Genomic DNA, 15,940 nt, shown 5'->3' with positions numbered 1-15,940 from the left:
ATCGCTGAAAACGTATTATTCTTACTCCACATTCAAAAATAGTAGGTGCCAATCTCAGAAGAGAAGAAAAATGAGCTGAGCTTAAAGGCCAGATGCCGAGAAGAATTGACGTTTGCTTCTTAGAGAATTTTTGGAAGTAAAACAGCTTCTGGTTGAATAGTTGAATTAGTTAACATGACTCAACGCTGAAAGGCCCACTGTGATAAAGCAATGACATTTAGCCAAGGTTGTAATTTAATTGTGCTGTACCCTTTAGTAGTCGTTCATTGATCTGTGAAAATATTTGCTTCTTGGCTTAATTAATTTATGATGCTAGTGAGTTATTTGCAAAATGAATAACTCCATTTTCTAAATTTCAGGCTTGAGTTCATGGAACCCACTTTCCTTAGAAAAATAGTTAATCTTTTCTAATGACATTGTTGGCTGGTAGGCATTTCTGATTGAGTCTAAAAGTAGCTCCATCCTAACGAAGCCACCAGTTTTGTATTTCAACTTCTGAAATGTCACGTATAATCTTAAACTGCTTTGTAAAACAGTAATTCAGTGCTTCTGGGAAGCCAAGCTGCAAATCAGTTTAATAATATTCTAACTCTTTCATCAAAGTCCTCTTTGGGATTTATGATGCTTTAGATTTTGGAGCTGTCCAAATTAGGGAGGAAAAGCTTTGAGCTAGAGAACCCAGACTACAAATTGTCAGTTTCCTCAACTCCTCAAACTTGAAAATTACCTGAGAGATCAACCCATTGTTTGTGTTAAGTTGAAAGGAATTTTTTTTTTTTTTTTTTAAATACGAGTTTCTTGAAATGGATATTGAATTAAGTGTCTGGGTAAAATCAGTGCATGAAATTTTAAAATAATAATAAAGCTATTTCTAAGGATCCCATTTTTCTAAATAATAATCTCATCTGACTATGTAAAAACAAGTCACACTTCTATAACACTAAATAATTGACAGTGTACTGTTTTAGATGTATGATATCGTTTGAGCCTCGGGTGAAACCTCATTATACAGATTGGGAAACTGAGCCCGGAAAAGTGAAGTAAGGTGCTCAAGATCACATTGCTAGGGACTGGATACACACAGTCTTCTAGGCTGGGCTTCTGGCCTTCGCCTCCTATACACTGAGCCCTTTTTCTTTAAGGTATTGATTGTATTATTAGTTATAGTTATTTTTTTTGACCCTATTTGATATTGTACTGGAAAAGCATGGATTCAGCTTTAGAATATCTATTTCTGTTTAGTTACTGGATGTTTAAAAATGCTGAAAATTAACTTTGCTTCTGAAAAATGTAATTTGTAAGAGACCAGAATGTATTGGCAGGGGCGGGCAGCTCCCTGCATGAGAAGTGCTGTCCGGGCTCTTTAATAAAACTGTGCTTCATAAATCACATAGGGAGAGCTGAAGCTCCGCAGTGACCTCAGGGTTGCCTGTGACGTGCTAAATAGCGCCTGGCATGTACGTCAGCCCGTGGAAATTGCCATTGCGAAGTCACTGTGATTTCACACAGAGACCAAAAGCACGGAGATGTTTATGATCCTCTGCTTTACTGTCCCACTACATAGTCCTGCTTGCTCTCCACCTCACAGGATTGGTGAGGAATGGAATTTGCTGGACATGGAATTTGTGCCAGGATAAGGTTCAGTTGTATTAGGCCGGTCCTGAAACCTGGGGCCCACAGGCTGGCTGTATGACCCACCATAACAGTCATGCTTGGTCCTGGAGTAGTAATTCCTTGAGGGGCGACAGCATTGTTCAGAGAGAGGAGTGACAAGGCTAACGTTGATGGAGTCCTTTCTCTGTGCCAGGCACTAGGCTGAGGACCTTGCATGCATCATCTCATTTCATCCCTCAACTCTTAGGTGCTGTCTAAAAGCTCCTACTAACCACACTAGAAAGTATTTTCTAAAGCTTTTCAGCTTTATGGTACTTGGAAAGATATGAAAATGTTTTTGTTGTTTAGCATCCAACTCCTTTGGGGATAAATATTTCAGCATGATATAAATAGTCTTCCTCTTTCTCCACATTCGAGCTCAGATGGAGAGGGATATAGATGGAGAAGTGAGCTTTCGGGCAAGGCTTGAGAAGTTGGGTACTGCTGTGCTGCACGCTGGGCATGGTCAGACCCCTCTGGTCCTGTTGTGTCCAGGATCCTTTCTCTAGTCCTTCCCTTTCTTTTTCTCTGTCCTGTTACACCAGGGTAATGCACGGTAGGTCATACAGTTGACCTACCTTTGGCAAAGGGCCTGTGAATACTATTCTGGTCGAGACCAGAAGCTTCTGGGCACCCGAAGCTCCTGGACAGACAGGAAATAGATCACAAGAAGAAAGGAGCATAGATGTTAGTATTAGATGATTGTATTAGATGAAGATCTTGTGCAGTTCTGAACTTCTATTATGAGATGTAAGTTTTGAGAGCGGTCCTCTTGAGGGTTACATTAAATACATTGGCCAGTATTAGAATGTTATTCCCTAGGACTTTCACCAAAGTCCTAGGATCTTAATAGAAACTTTCAGGGTCAAGAGAGGAAAGATGAGATGGGGAGAGAGATAGAGATTGAGATGGAAAGAGAAGATTCAATTCTAATGATGTTAAAGAATCTTTCTAGGTTATTCATTGTTGTTGTTTTTTTTTTTTTTTTAAATATCTGAGGTGCATCTCCTGTGCTATTCCCTTCAGATTTGCATTTCTTCATGGTTATTCCACAATCTTTTTGCTCCAGCGACCACGGTAGCACTGGATTCTTTCTCCTCAGTCCTGTTAGCACATAGCACCTGTTGGTGAGGGGAGTGGGGCTGCTGGGGGGCCTGGAAGGGTATTCCATTGTCTGTAGAGAATTTCAGAACAATAATAAAATGAAAAAATGGGGTTGCTCTTTATTACCACCATACAAGGGCAAATGTGAACAGTGTTAGTGACAATTCTGACCCCTCTCTCCACCACAGTACTCTTAGAAATCTAATAGCCTTGTTTTCCCTTTGTCGTGTGTGTGTGTGTGTGTGTGTGTGTGTGTGTGTGTGTGTGTGTGTGTGTTTAGGCAAGGAAACAGTTACTGTTCTTCCAGGAGCCTCTTACTTCTCCAGCGATGAGTCATTCGCGATGATTAGAGGGTATGTAATGACAAAGCCGCTCACGTTTCACAGTGTGGAAGGAGCTGAGTCACTGGCTGAGCGTGTCAGCCAGGCTCTGAACATAGACACGTCTCCCCGCCAGAAAACCATCCTGGGCTTGTTCGGCTGCACAGAGATGTGAAATTATTCACATCGGGTGTCAGGAATGGGAACAGCCAGCCTGCTGTTATTAAAAGAGCCCCCCAAATGGAATTTATATCTGTGTGCCAGCTATCACGAAGCAAACATTTTTAAAAAGTTCTCTCTGAGGCCCCTGACATTTTCTACAAACTTTGTGTTCATTTTCTAGCTCATGTTTGCCTTCCAATCAAGCCACATGCTCCCTCACTGAAGGCAACAAACTCACTGTGTACAACTGTATTAATTTGTCTTTTGAAAGCGATATGAGCTATAATTTAAAAAAAAGAACTCTTAATGGTTATTTCTCTACATCAGCTTGAGCTGATGTATTTGGAAATCAGGTGTTGGGTGGGGGGGAAGCAATTGCATTTTGGGGAATACAGAGTTATTTATTTTAATTGCTGGCAATTTCCAGCGAAGGGACATGAAGCTTGTGAAGTTTGCCTGTTAATTCCTCTTTCTCTTTCTCAGAGGACATGTCAACCTGACCATGCTAGGAGCCATGCAGGTTTCCAAATATGGTGACCTGGCTAACTGGATGATCCCTGTAAGTGGACATTTTCCTTTTGAATTATGCTTGGGTCAGAATACTTATTTTTGAAACATTAAGGAAAATCCTGTCAGATTGCCTTGATAGCACAAAATAATTATTTTAACAATAAAGAAATATTGTATTGTGTTTTCTTATTTGAGTCAAATTTTAATTAAGCAAACCCTGAGAAATATTCAGCTTTGCCAGTTTATTATGTAGCTGGAACTAAAAATAGCCAAGATCTGGGCCAAAGTAGAATTTTCCATAAAGAAAGAGGTAGGGAAGATTTAAAAAATGGTATAATTATGTTCTATCATAAAAGCAAGAAATATAAATGTTTATTATAAGTAACTCCTTAAACTGGAAAGAGCACTGAACAAGTTTATAAATTTTATATTAATCCTATTATTTTCTTATTCACAGTGAGTGATTAATGTCCTCTCTCTTTTTTTTAATATATGTATTTTTTATTGATTTCAGAGAGGAAGGGAGAGGTAGAGAGAGATAGAAACATCAATGGTGAGAGAGAATCATTGATTGGCTGCCTCCTGTGCACCCCCTACTGAGGATTGAGCCTGCAACCTGGGCATGTGCCCTTGACCAGAATTGAACCTGGGACCCTTCAGTCCGCAGGGCGACGCTTTATCCACTGAGCCAAACCAGCTAGGGCTAAAGTCCTCTCGTGATTGGTCACATGACCCCAGAAGTAACCAATCACATTGTCTTCTATCATGGAAATCAAAACCTGGGATGTTCCAACATGCTCGTGAAATGCAAACGGTTTTCCTTTACTGTTGACCTAAAGGAGGGAAGAAACCTATCAGAATACACTTTGGAGAAAGGACTGCAATGAGCCGATTTAGGAATGTGGTTCATAGTATTCCGGTCGTCACTTTCCAAAATGTGCACGGAGACCGCAGTGAGCACAGGGCTGGGATTATGAGCTCATTAGGTAGCTCAGGTTACTCTGCTGAGGTGTGCTATGTTTAAGGATTCCTGTGTGTTTCTCTGTAGCACCAGCTAAAAAGAATTGGGTTTAGGACTTGAGGCTCTTGTTCTATGATTTGAGAGTTTTGGGAAATCTCTTAGATTTTAGTGATTACAGTGTGTAACCAGGTTTGGGAACCAGTGTATTCAAGAATGGTCAGAATCCATATTTACAATGTAAGGGAATAGATGATTGACCCCTTAGTAGTAGAAACCCTTAGCTAATTACTGATTATATTGCTGTTTTCCTTTAAAAATGTTTGTTCTTCTATACCAGCCGTGGTCACAAGAGGCTTTTGGAGGCTTCAGCGAATCAGAGAGGGCCTCTTGAGCACTGTGCAGTGGTGATAGGCAGTTTATGGAAATCAGAATGTATTTCTATTTTCAAATTTTATAAAAAGGCCAGATGGGTAGTAGAAGGAACGTAGAAGAGTATCCCCTGGGTATTAGCCCTGATGTACCAGTAATGAAGGTGTGACCTTGAACACGGCATGTAAGTTCTTTGGGTCAAATCTATAAACGGAGGGTTTATAATTTCAGGGGTCCCGTCTGGCTCTCATCGCTTAGCCGCTAAGAGCAAGGGCCTGGCAGTGAGACAGACCTGTGTTAAAATCCGACTTTTGGCACTTGCTGGCTGTGTAACATGAAGCAGTTGCTAGTACAACACACTCATCCCAAATTCATGTTCAATTACCCCAAATTAGACTCCTTGAGGACAGACTTCCTGCTCTGAATTGGTTATGGATGAGGTACAGTTTAGCCTCCTTACTCAGTTTCAGTGAGCAATCTATTTGCCCCACAGATTTACTAGTATGTTGATTTATAAAATGTGGATATATTTTTATTGCAAGACCTGGCAGTCAAGCATCTGCAAAGTTCAGCTTTATTATATCATTTTTCATTGACTTTTATCTTCTTCCTGGGCTTAATAATCTTTCAGTGGTTGCACAGCCAGGCGTTTTTCTGCATTGTGCCATGCCCATTAATCACTGCGCTGTCAGATGCATTAAGTTTTAAGGCAGGAAAATGGTGTTGGATGCTCTTTGTCTTATCCTTCAGTAGCTTCTTAGTATGCAGCATCGGTCCCGTGTACACAGATTTTTTAAAAATTCTGCCCTGAGCATCTGAAGCGAGAAAATTGAACAAAACAGCAACTCGGCTCCTTCCAGTTCCCTGATTATTACGTTGATGGTAAAACCCAGGCAAGTTACAAAAATGTAGGAAGACGTGCAATCGTAGAATCTATATTCAGAACTGCCCTGGCTTTCCTAATGCCTATTTTTGAAAAACAGCTGCCATGGATTATTGACTTGTGAAGGGAAGCAGATGTGTATGGTCAGCTCTGGGAACTGGTTATTGAAAGAATGCAGCTGTGGCCCATGGGACGGGGCTGCTGTATCTGAACCACGCTACAGCCAAGGGCCTGCTCCTAGGTGGAAAGCTGAAATGAGGGATTTGTAAGGCAGAGGAGAATAGGATGTTTTGGTGTTTGTTTTTTTCCTTACGTTTTTAAAAAAATGAATAAAAATTAATGTCATACTCATGTATGCTACATGTATGAGTGCACAAAATTGATTTGGTCTTCTAAATACGATGACTGTTTTAAAGGAGGTAGCTTTCTTGTCTCTCTACTTATATAATTAAAGGGTTTGTGTCCAAGATTCAATCTAGGGGTTTTGTTGCATCAGTTGTAGTATAAATATTAAATCTGCAGATACAGATATAGAAATATAATGATTATGAGATAAAGATATAAACATACATATGTATGTATGTTTATATCTTTATATGTTTACATATATATGGTTTTAACATTATGATACCTGTTCATTTGGTACCAATTCTGAGGAAACTACAAACTATGGATAAGGGAAAAGGACAGTTAAAGAATATGTATTTGACAGTATGATGCTTTTATAATTATTTAGTGATGCTTTTGCTGTATTAGTATACTGTAGGGGAAAGCACACAGAACTTTGGAATTAGGCCTGTGCTTAATGCTGGTTCTGTCACTTATTGGTGGCATGACAAATTATTTCATTTTAGTATACGCATCTGTAAAATGATAATACTTAACTCATATGCCTGTTCTGTAGGTTAGTTTGTTTGTTCAACAGATATTTATTAGACGTGTATTAAAGGCCATGCACTGGTTGAAGATGCAGCAGGTAACAAAATGGATTAAATTTTTCACATTTATGAAGCTAATATTCTAATGGGGATCAGCAAATATGGTCCATGTACCGAATCTAGCCCCATTGCCTGTTTTTGTAAATAAAGTTTTATTGAAATACAGTCACTTTATTACCCATAGCTGTTTTTGTGCTACAGCAGCAGAGTTGAGTAGTTGCAATGGAAACCATATGACCTGCAAAACCTAAAGTATTTAGCTCTTTACAGAAAAGTTTGCCAATTTCTGCCATAGATGATTGATTTGAAACCTTTATTTTCTAATATAACTTAGTAATGCTATAAGTTTCTCTGTTAGCCCATATTAGTGACATCCCACCAATTTTTGCATGTTGTGTTTTCATATTCATTCTCTTCCAGATATTTCCAAGTTCCCTTGTGAGGTTTTTTTTTTTATAACCTATTTGTTATTTAGAAGTATGTCATTAAATTTCCAAATATTTGGTGATTTTTCCAAAAAAAACCTCTGTGTTTACAGAGCAGGCAATGTGCCTTCCTCCTCTAGAGGGTCCCTTAATTCTCTTCCCTTTTGTCCTGGAGACCTAGCTTTGGGCTCATGTTAGAAGTATGTCATTAAATTTCCAAATATTTGGTGATTTTTCCAAAAAAACCTCTGTGCTTACAGAGCAGGCAATGTGCTTCCTCCTCTAGAGGGTACCTTAATCCTCTTCCCTTTTGTCCTGGAGACCTTGCTTTGGGCTCTTAGCAGTTATTATTTCTTATCAACATTGTTCCAGCGCTGCTATCTTTGGTCACCTTAAGAGACAGCATTGACAGAGACTTTTCTTTGTATTAGTGGATGTCTTAAAAGACCAGCTGTTAACAAGCATGTGTGTGATCGTGTTTTCCGTATCCAATATGTTGAACAAGCTCCACGTAGGATGAAATCAAAACACAGCTATTTTTATCTCGTGTGGCGCCTTTAACTTTATGCAGTCAGGGAAGCTTTCCCTCTGTGTGGCATTTCAGCTCATTCTTAGATCATCAACTGTCACTGGGTCACTTTAATTCACAAACTTAGTCTTGATTCAAGAACTAAAGGGTCCAGTCTAAGGTAGTGAACCTGCTGTAATATGCATTCCAAAGCAGTGCGTGTCCTCTCACACTCCCCAGCCATGGTCAGGGCAAGCTGCCCACATTAGCCCAAGGTTGTATGGAGTTCTTTTGCTTTTTCTCTTCATTCACTGCCTCCCCCAACTCACTGGGACAGAATTCAGGAGAATGAGAAGGTGAGGACACAGGACAGGAAAGCTCTTACATGGCTGGAGAGTGGTCATGGGATAAGCTGGCTGCATGCTCCCTGGTCCTTTCAGATGATGCTAGTCAAGCTGGGAGTTTGAAAGGTGCTGTTTGGACCAGGTGCATGTTCTTCGTTTTTATCATTTTTTAAGCTCTCAGATTCTAAAGTCTCCACTGCCTAATCAGGTATAATTTATATAATCTCATGTGTGAAGTATTTTAAACATCTTTTTTATTCTTTTTTTTCAAAAATAATAGATCAGCGGGAGAGTTCTTTGGGAGAGTTCGTATCCTTTACTAGAATTTTTATATAATTAGCTTTCAATGCTTCTTAAATGGAAAACAGTGAAACATAACTGTAGAAACATGGGAATCATTGCAAAGGAGGATGCTGAATTGAGGTTAAAAAAAAGATTAAAATTAAGATCATAAAGAAACAATAGCAAATCCATTAGCAAGTCATCTCACTCTGCCTCGGTTCCCACAAATGTTAATATTTTAGGTAGCAGAGGGATATGAGACAGTGAAATAGACCTTGTGTGTGTGGAATATCTCAGTTCTCAGCAATCTTAAAGAGCTTTGTCTTTTGATTGCTGTCTCAGTCTGTTTTTGCTCTGAAGGGAAGGAAATATTTTTCTCCTTGCTGTGCTTCCTATGATGTGTTTGTGACCACATGCTTAGCGCCACGAACTTTATCCACTGGAGCTCATGTATCCAAACCTGAGACTGAAAGGAAGGTGACCTACACACCTGCTTGACTCCCAGGCATGGTGCTACCTGCCCCCCAGCACACATGCTCGCCATCTCCTCCTCGCTGTCAGAACGGACAAACAGACTTCTATGCATAGAATGGGCATTTGGTCATTTTTTTTTAAAAAGCAAGCAACCAATTAATCAGTTTATTTATTTTCTCGTCCCTCCTTTCCCGTCATTCTTTCTCTTCTCTCCTCCTTTACAGTGAGAATGAGCATTGACTGCATTTGATGTTTTCAGTGACTATCCCTTTGGCTAATGATGTGTTGGTATGACAATAGCAGCTCCTTCTCATTAAAAGGAGGGGAGGAAACATTAAAAATGATAAATGAGGTCTCCTAGAAATCCATTATTAGCAATTTCACAAATAATGGTGCTGCTGGTATGACTTAGCAGGGAATGAAGCCAAAGCACCAAAGACAGTGTGACCCTGCAGCTAAAGGCTAATGAATCTTGAAGACCCAATCTTAAATGATGAAATCTGGCATTTCCAGTCGATGAAATCTTTACTTCTTCCTTTACTCCTTTGGTTTAGAGATACTTTTTATTGATTGCTTTTAGAGAGAGACGAAGGGAGGGGGGAGGGAGAGAGGAGAAGCAACATCAATTTGTTGTTCCACTTATTTATGAATTCACTAGTGGCCAGGTACACGAAATTTGTGCACATTAAAAGGGAATTAGAGGAAATATGTTAATATTGCTATTTGCCCTTTCTCTATAATAGAAGTGTCAGAGATGAAAGAAAATTAGTAAAATGTATATGAAAATCTCCCTCCTGTCAGAATCTGGGGCATGCCACTGGACCCAGAGACAAGTCCCTGCCCACCTGCTTGTGCCTCGAAATCACATGAGACCCAGACCCAGCCGGCCCCTCCCCCGTCAAGCCCCGCTGGGCAGGGGGCACAGCCTCAGGTCCCCTGTCAAGCCCCACCAGGCAAGGGCATGATGACCGTTTGCATATTGGCTCTTTATTATAGTGGATTGGTTGGTTCTTGTATGTGCCCTGACTGGGGATTGAACCCACAACCTTGGCATATCGGGCCAACGCTCTAACCAACTAAACTACCTGGCCAGGGCTAGAGATAATTTTTTTTAAGATCCTGGAGATCATTTATTTAATTCTATGTCTTTTAAAATTAGTGCAATCATATAACTTGTTGTCTAAACCAAATCATTTTGAGAACATGAAAGGTTGCCAATAATTATTACACTGTGATAACAGATATACATCTAAATTCTAACAGAGAGAATTTGTATACAGTTTGTATAGCCAATTTACTTATAATACCAAATTCATATCACCATCAATAAGACTTGTTTTTTACTATAAAGAATCCCACACAGACATTTTTATCAAGGGATATCTAGTTCTTATTAGAAAAACTGGAAATAACAAACATTTTAAACGAGATGTCCCATCTTCAATATATATTGGAGGTTTAGGCAAATTCAACATTTTTTATTTCTTCCTATCCAAGATCAATTCTGTTTTAAAACTCATAGAATAAATCATAAAGTTCTATATGTATTATGCATTTTTTCTGTGAACCACTGTGCTGTGAACTTCTCATCAATTATTATTATTATTCTTTATTGTTTAAAGTATTACATATGTCTCCTTTTCCCCCCAGCTGGTCCTTTTTATAGCAGCATAGTATTCCATTGTGTAGATGTACTGCAGTTTTCTAATCCACTCATCTGCTGATGGGCACTTAGGCTGTTGTAAATCTTGGCTATGGTAAATTGTGCCGCTATGAACATGGGCGTGCATATATCCTTTCTGATTGGTGTTTCTAATTTCTTGGGATATATTCTTAGAAGTGGTATTACTGGGTCAAATGGGAGTTCCATTTTTAATTTTTTGAGGAAACTCCATACTGTTTCCCACAGTGACTGCACCAGTCTGCATTCTCACCAGCAGTGCAAGAGGGTTCCTTTTTCTCCACATCCTCGCCAGCACTTGTCATTTGTTGATTTGTTGATGATAGCCATTCTGACAGGTGTGAGATGGTACCTCATTGTCATTTTGATTTGCATCTCAGATAATTAGTGACTTTGAACATGTTTTCATACATCTGGTGGCTTTCTGTATGTCCTCTTTCAAAAAGTGTCTATTTAGGTCCTTCGCCCATTTGTGATGAAATTGTTTATCTTCCTTTGTTAAGATGTTTGAGTTCCCTATACATTTTGGAGATTAAACTCTTATCAGATATAACATTGACAAATATGTTCTCCCATGCAGTGGGCTTTCTTCTTATTATTTTTTTGGTGGTTTCTTTTGCTCTGCAGAAGCTTTTTATTTTGATGTAGTCCCATTTGTTTATTTTCTCCTTATTTTCCATTGTCTTAGGAGCTGTATCAGTAAAGATATTGCTACATCATATGTCTGCTATTTTGGTGCCTATGGCTTCTTCTGAGGTTTTTATGGTTTCCTGGGTCTTTTTTTATTCCATATGAATTTTTGGAGAGTTCTTTCTAGGTCTGTGAAATATGCCGTTGGTATTTTTATGGGAAGTGCATTGAATTTGTAGATTGCTTTGGGTAGTATGAACATTTTAATGATGTGGATGAACATGGTATAGTCTTTCATTTTTTTATGTCTTCATCTATCTCTTTTTTCAACATCCTGTAGTTTGCCGAGTATAGAGATAATTTTTGATCATTACTTTTATTGTCAAAATAGCTTTACTATGGAAAATTTTAAATATATATAGATCTAAAAACTTTGGATTACTGAGCCTCGGGTAATCCAAAGGTTTTGAAATGCAAATAATTATTTTTATGGGCGGTAACCTTTTAAAAGTCAACCCTAAGGTGCAAATCACATTAGTCAAATTACACTTAAAAGTGTGTTTTACTTCTTGTTAAACCATAAAATCTGGGAAACCATAAAATCTGCCACACATTCTTTCCTCATAGGACACTGAATCCAAAAAGAAATCATACCTGAAATTACAAATTACTTAGGAATGAATGAAAATGAGAACTTTATTTCAAAGCTTGTGGCATACAAGTAAAATGATACTCAGAAGAAATAGAGAGCCCTAAATGCTTGTATTATTTGCAGAATCCATTCATGCATTGCTGCTTCTGGCTCATTTGCATTCCTTTCCAGTGTAGTGCATATGAGTGGCCATGTTGAAGGACCTCCAGCACTTGACTATATTAGCACTGGGATGCATAAGACCCTCAGGAACAGTGCTAGATCAGCTCACCAATATTAAGAACCCAGTAGAGCATATGGCTTCTATTTGGGGTCATATGATATGACAACATACGTCCCGGCGGCTCCTTGTGAAGCTGCGGAAGTGGGTCCTAGAGTCATATTGATAAGTTCAAATTCTGAGAGGTATACGGAATTGAGCTGAGCAAACATCAGTTTCCCATCTCTCATCTTATCCTTTTTCCAGACCATCGCTATCTAAGTAGAATGACAGGAAAGTCACCAGAATTTTACACTGAATTTCCTTTCGCCTTTCCCCCACCGCTTCAGCCAGTATAGTGGACTTTTTCTATGTAAAAGGCAGATAGAAACCCCCACCCCCCGCATTGATTTTTAGAGAGAGTAGAAGGGAGGTAGGGAGAGGGAGAGAAGGAGAGTGAGAGAGGAAGGGGAATATTGATGTGAGAGAGACACATTGATGGGTTGCCTCCTTGGAAGTGCTCTGACTAGGGATAGTGATCGAACTGCAACTTAGGTACGTGCTTTTTTTGATGGGGAATTGAACCTGTCTCCCCATCGGTCACAGTGCTTGGGTTGACACTGTAACCACTGAGCAACACCAGCCAGGTGTAAGGCAGATAGAATTTTTTACCTTGATTGTACCCAATAAATTCACCATTGCCCATTTTATCATGTGGTAACTCAATTAGTTTATTGGAGTATTTGAAATGCTACTTCATATGTAGAGAATATATTAGAAAATAAGATATTACTTATATATTATTTTTTCAGATTATCCTAATTTAGCTAAGTGCCAGTTTCTCAGCATAATTTTGGATGGAAAACAAGATTACTCACCTTGTTACAATTGTGAATAAAAACAATAAATCTGTTTTTCGTGAAGGTCTAATACAGATCCCTTCAGGGGAGGCTCATATGCTTTAATGCAAGTACAAAAGATTTGATGGCTTTTAGCCACTTATCTGTTTTGCATATTTCTGAGTTATAGGTTAGCCTAAAACATTTATAGTACAGGATAAGGGAATTTTTGATTGAGCAGCTATTTCTGTGATTTGGGTATTATCTCTGCTTTTGGAACTACCATCTTTTGGTAGAGATCATACTAATAAGAGCCTATGTGGTCATCATACCCTCACGCTGTGATGCCCTCATGCTGTAACAACCCACCACCAGGAGGCTGTGTGCACAGTGGGTGTGCGCGGGTGGGCGGGGCTGTGTGTGCTGGGAGGTGTGCATGGGTGGGTGGGGACTTGATGCTGCATGCGCCGTGTTGCTGGGGGTCCTGGCGGCTCCATGTGAAGCTTCAGAGGCAGGTCCTGGCCTACCTCTTTGGGGCAATCCATCAAGGAGCCCCGAATGGGTGGGCGGGGCCTACCTGTTTAGGGAGATTTTTTGCGGGGCTCCAGCACTGTGAGAGGGAACAAGCCAGGTTGGGGAACGCCCCTCCCTGAGTGCATGAATTTTGTGCACCAGACCTCTATATTATAAAATAATAAAGGGCCAAAAATGTATATTAGAATGGAGACAAATAAGCATAATATCTAAATAATCAGACCCTGAAAACCTAATCTATAAATAATATAGAAATAGCTTTCTTAAAATAACAATATTTTTCTTATTGCTCGAATTTCTTATACAATAAACTTATTACTCTGACATGTAGAAGCTTTATCAGCTAACATATTTCTATCCTGAATGTAACTTCTGCTCATAATCATATCGTTTTTAGGAAATTTAATTTTCTTACATCATGGCTTCAGGTTGGTGAAAGATGCATGGTTTGTTGCTAAGCACATTTGGAAAATTTTTGTAATTTTAATCCTAGAGGATCTGACTACATTTTTAGAAGTTGTCTAGACTGAAGCTACAGAAAACATCTGTAGGCTTACTGTTTGTCTCCCAACTAAATTAGCACCATCCAGCAGATCAGAAGCAATAATAAAGAAAAATGCTGCAATAAGTTCAACATAATGGACATTTTAAAATAGGAAGCATCTTCTTTGGAGATTCAATTACCTCTTTCTGGATACTAGGAAGAGACTTCATCCAATTGTTTTTCTGACTTGTTTTAGAACTTCAGGTAATATGCTTAGCTTTTCCTTGTATTTCCTTTTTCTTTCTTTTTTTTTAATTTTAATTTTTTATTTTTTCTTAAATATATTTTATTGATTTTTTACAGAGAGGAAGGTAGAGGGACAGAGAGTTAAAAACATCGATGAGAGAGAAACATCGATCAGCTGCCTCCTGCACACCCCCTACTGGGGATGTGCCCGCAACCCAGGTACATGCCCCTGACCGGAATCGAACTTTTTTTACCTTATTCTTTAGAAGTAACTCAATAGATTTAGCCCAACCTCAAAAGTGTCTTTTAGGAGGGATATTATTATCTGAAGTTCATATAAGGAGAAGATTTATCTGCATTTATTTATTTATTTAATCATTTGTTTAGTGGTATGGACTCATGTATATTTTATACTTTTAATTATAATCCAATACCATGTTAATTTATTTTTGTGCTCAAATTGTTCCAGCTGTAGCCATTGGGAGCTCTCTCAATTTGGCTCCTATTCACTTCCATTAAAAAATTTATTTTGTTGGGTGTTTCTTACTTTGTTATTAAAAGGTGCTTGTCTTATATTTTTCTTGCCCCTAGAATCAGTTATTTCTGTAAGGAGCCCTATTTGCTTTTATTTAAGGATACTATTTGAAACCTTGAGTGTCAGGTCTGCTTGTTGCTACTTATATATCATTACATGTAGGCCTGCTCAATGGACAGAGCTAAGTATTGTGTGTGTACATACTAACCCACACCTATTCCGGTTTTTTAAAAATGAATTTTCAGTTAGTTTACATACAAAATTCTATTAGTTTCAGGTATACAACATAATGAGCATTTATATAACTTATGAAGCATCACCCCAATAACTCTAGTACCCATCTGACACCATCCACAGTTATTACATTATCATTGACTATATTCCCTCTGCTGTACTTGACATCCCATGTCATTCAGTTTTGAATAATAAAAGTCAACAACTTCCTGTTTTAGATCTGCTCATGGAGGTTAGGGAAAACAGTAAGTCCTTTCTGAATAGCTTTGCCTCAAGGTGATTATCAAGGTAATCGTTTCCTTCTAAATATTAGGCCTACAAATGGCATTCTTGGGAGTAAAAGTAGCTCGTTTTTAGTGTTTGCCATGCTTGAGTGTCAAGAGAATGTGAGCACAGCCATGTCTGCCACAGGGTGTTGTAGCAAAGAAGGGAACACATCCGTTCACTGCAGCTCTTCATCCTCGCCTGTGTAGGTATCAAGGTAAAATGTATCTTAATGTGGGCTCCATATGAAGTGGACCTGGAATTATCAAGTTTGTTTACTTAGACATTTACTTTTAATACTGTTTTTCATGCATGTAACGTCCATCTCTGGTGTTATAGGCGCTACATAAAGTTATTGAGAACTTTAAGTTCAGAAACTTAAATGATCACTTACAAAGTTTAGGGAGTTAGGACACTGGCAAATCAAGAAATGAATTAAAGTTTTATGTTTCTCTATATTTCTTCCTCTTCTGACCTTTGTCTTTTAGTTCAAAAGAATATCTTTCTTTTTTTTTTTCATTCTATCCTCAGTATTTTGATTTTTACATGACCAAGACCTTCACCATAAGTTTTTTTAGCTTGTTACTTTTCATTTTTATTCCCAACACTAGAGGCCTGGTGCACAAAAATTCACACACTCAGGAGTTGGGGGGTCCCTCAGCCCGGCCTGCACCCTCTCACAGTCTGGGAGCCCTCAGGGGATATCAAA

The 15,940-nt window shown here is 38.8% G+C and overlaps 1 protein-coding gene across 1 annotated transcript in view; it reads left to right on the top strand.

Moving 5' to 3' along the window:
* OXCT1 (3-oxoacid CoA-transferase 1) overlaps positions 1 to 15,940 on the top strand; it is a 116,914-nt gene that overhangs the window by 67,806 nt on the left and 33,168 nt on the right. The window contains exons 12-13 of the mRNA XM_015571001.1: positions 3,038 to 3,110; positions 3,723 to 3,798. Of these exons, the coding sequence (XP_015426487.1) occupies positions 3,038 to 3,110; positions 3,723 to 3,798 (149 nt within the window). The remainder of the gene's footprint in view (positions 1 to 3,037; positions 3,111 to 3,722; positions 3,799 to 15,940) is intronic.

This window comes from Myotis davidii, unplaced genomic scaffold (assembly GCF_000327345.1).
Source record: "Myotis davidii unplaced genomic scaffold, ASM32734v1 scaffold348, whole genome shotgun sequence".
Taxonomy (NCBI): Eukaryota; Metazoa; Chordata; class Mammalia; order Chiroptera; family Vespertilionidae; genus Myotis; species Myotis davidii.
The sequence above is the reverse complement of the archived record's forward strand: the minus strand, read 5'-3'. Positions and strand labels throughout refer to the sequence as shown.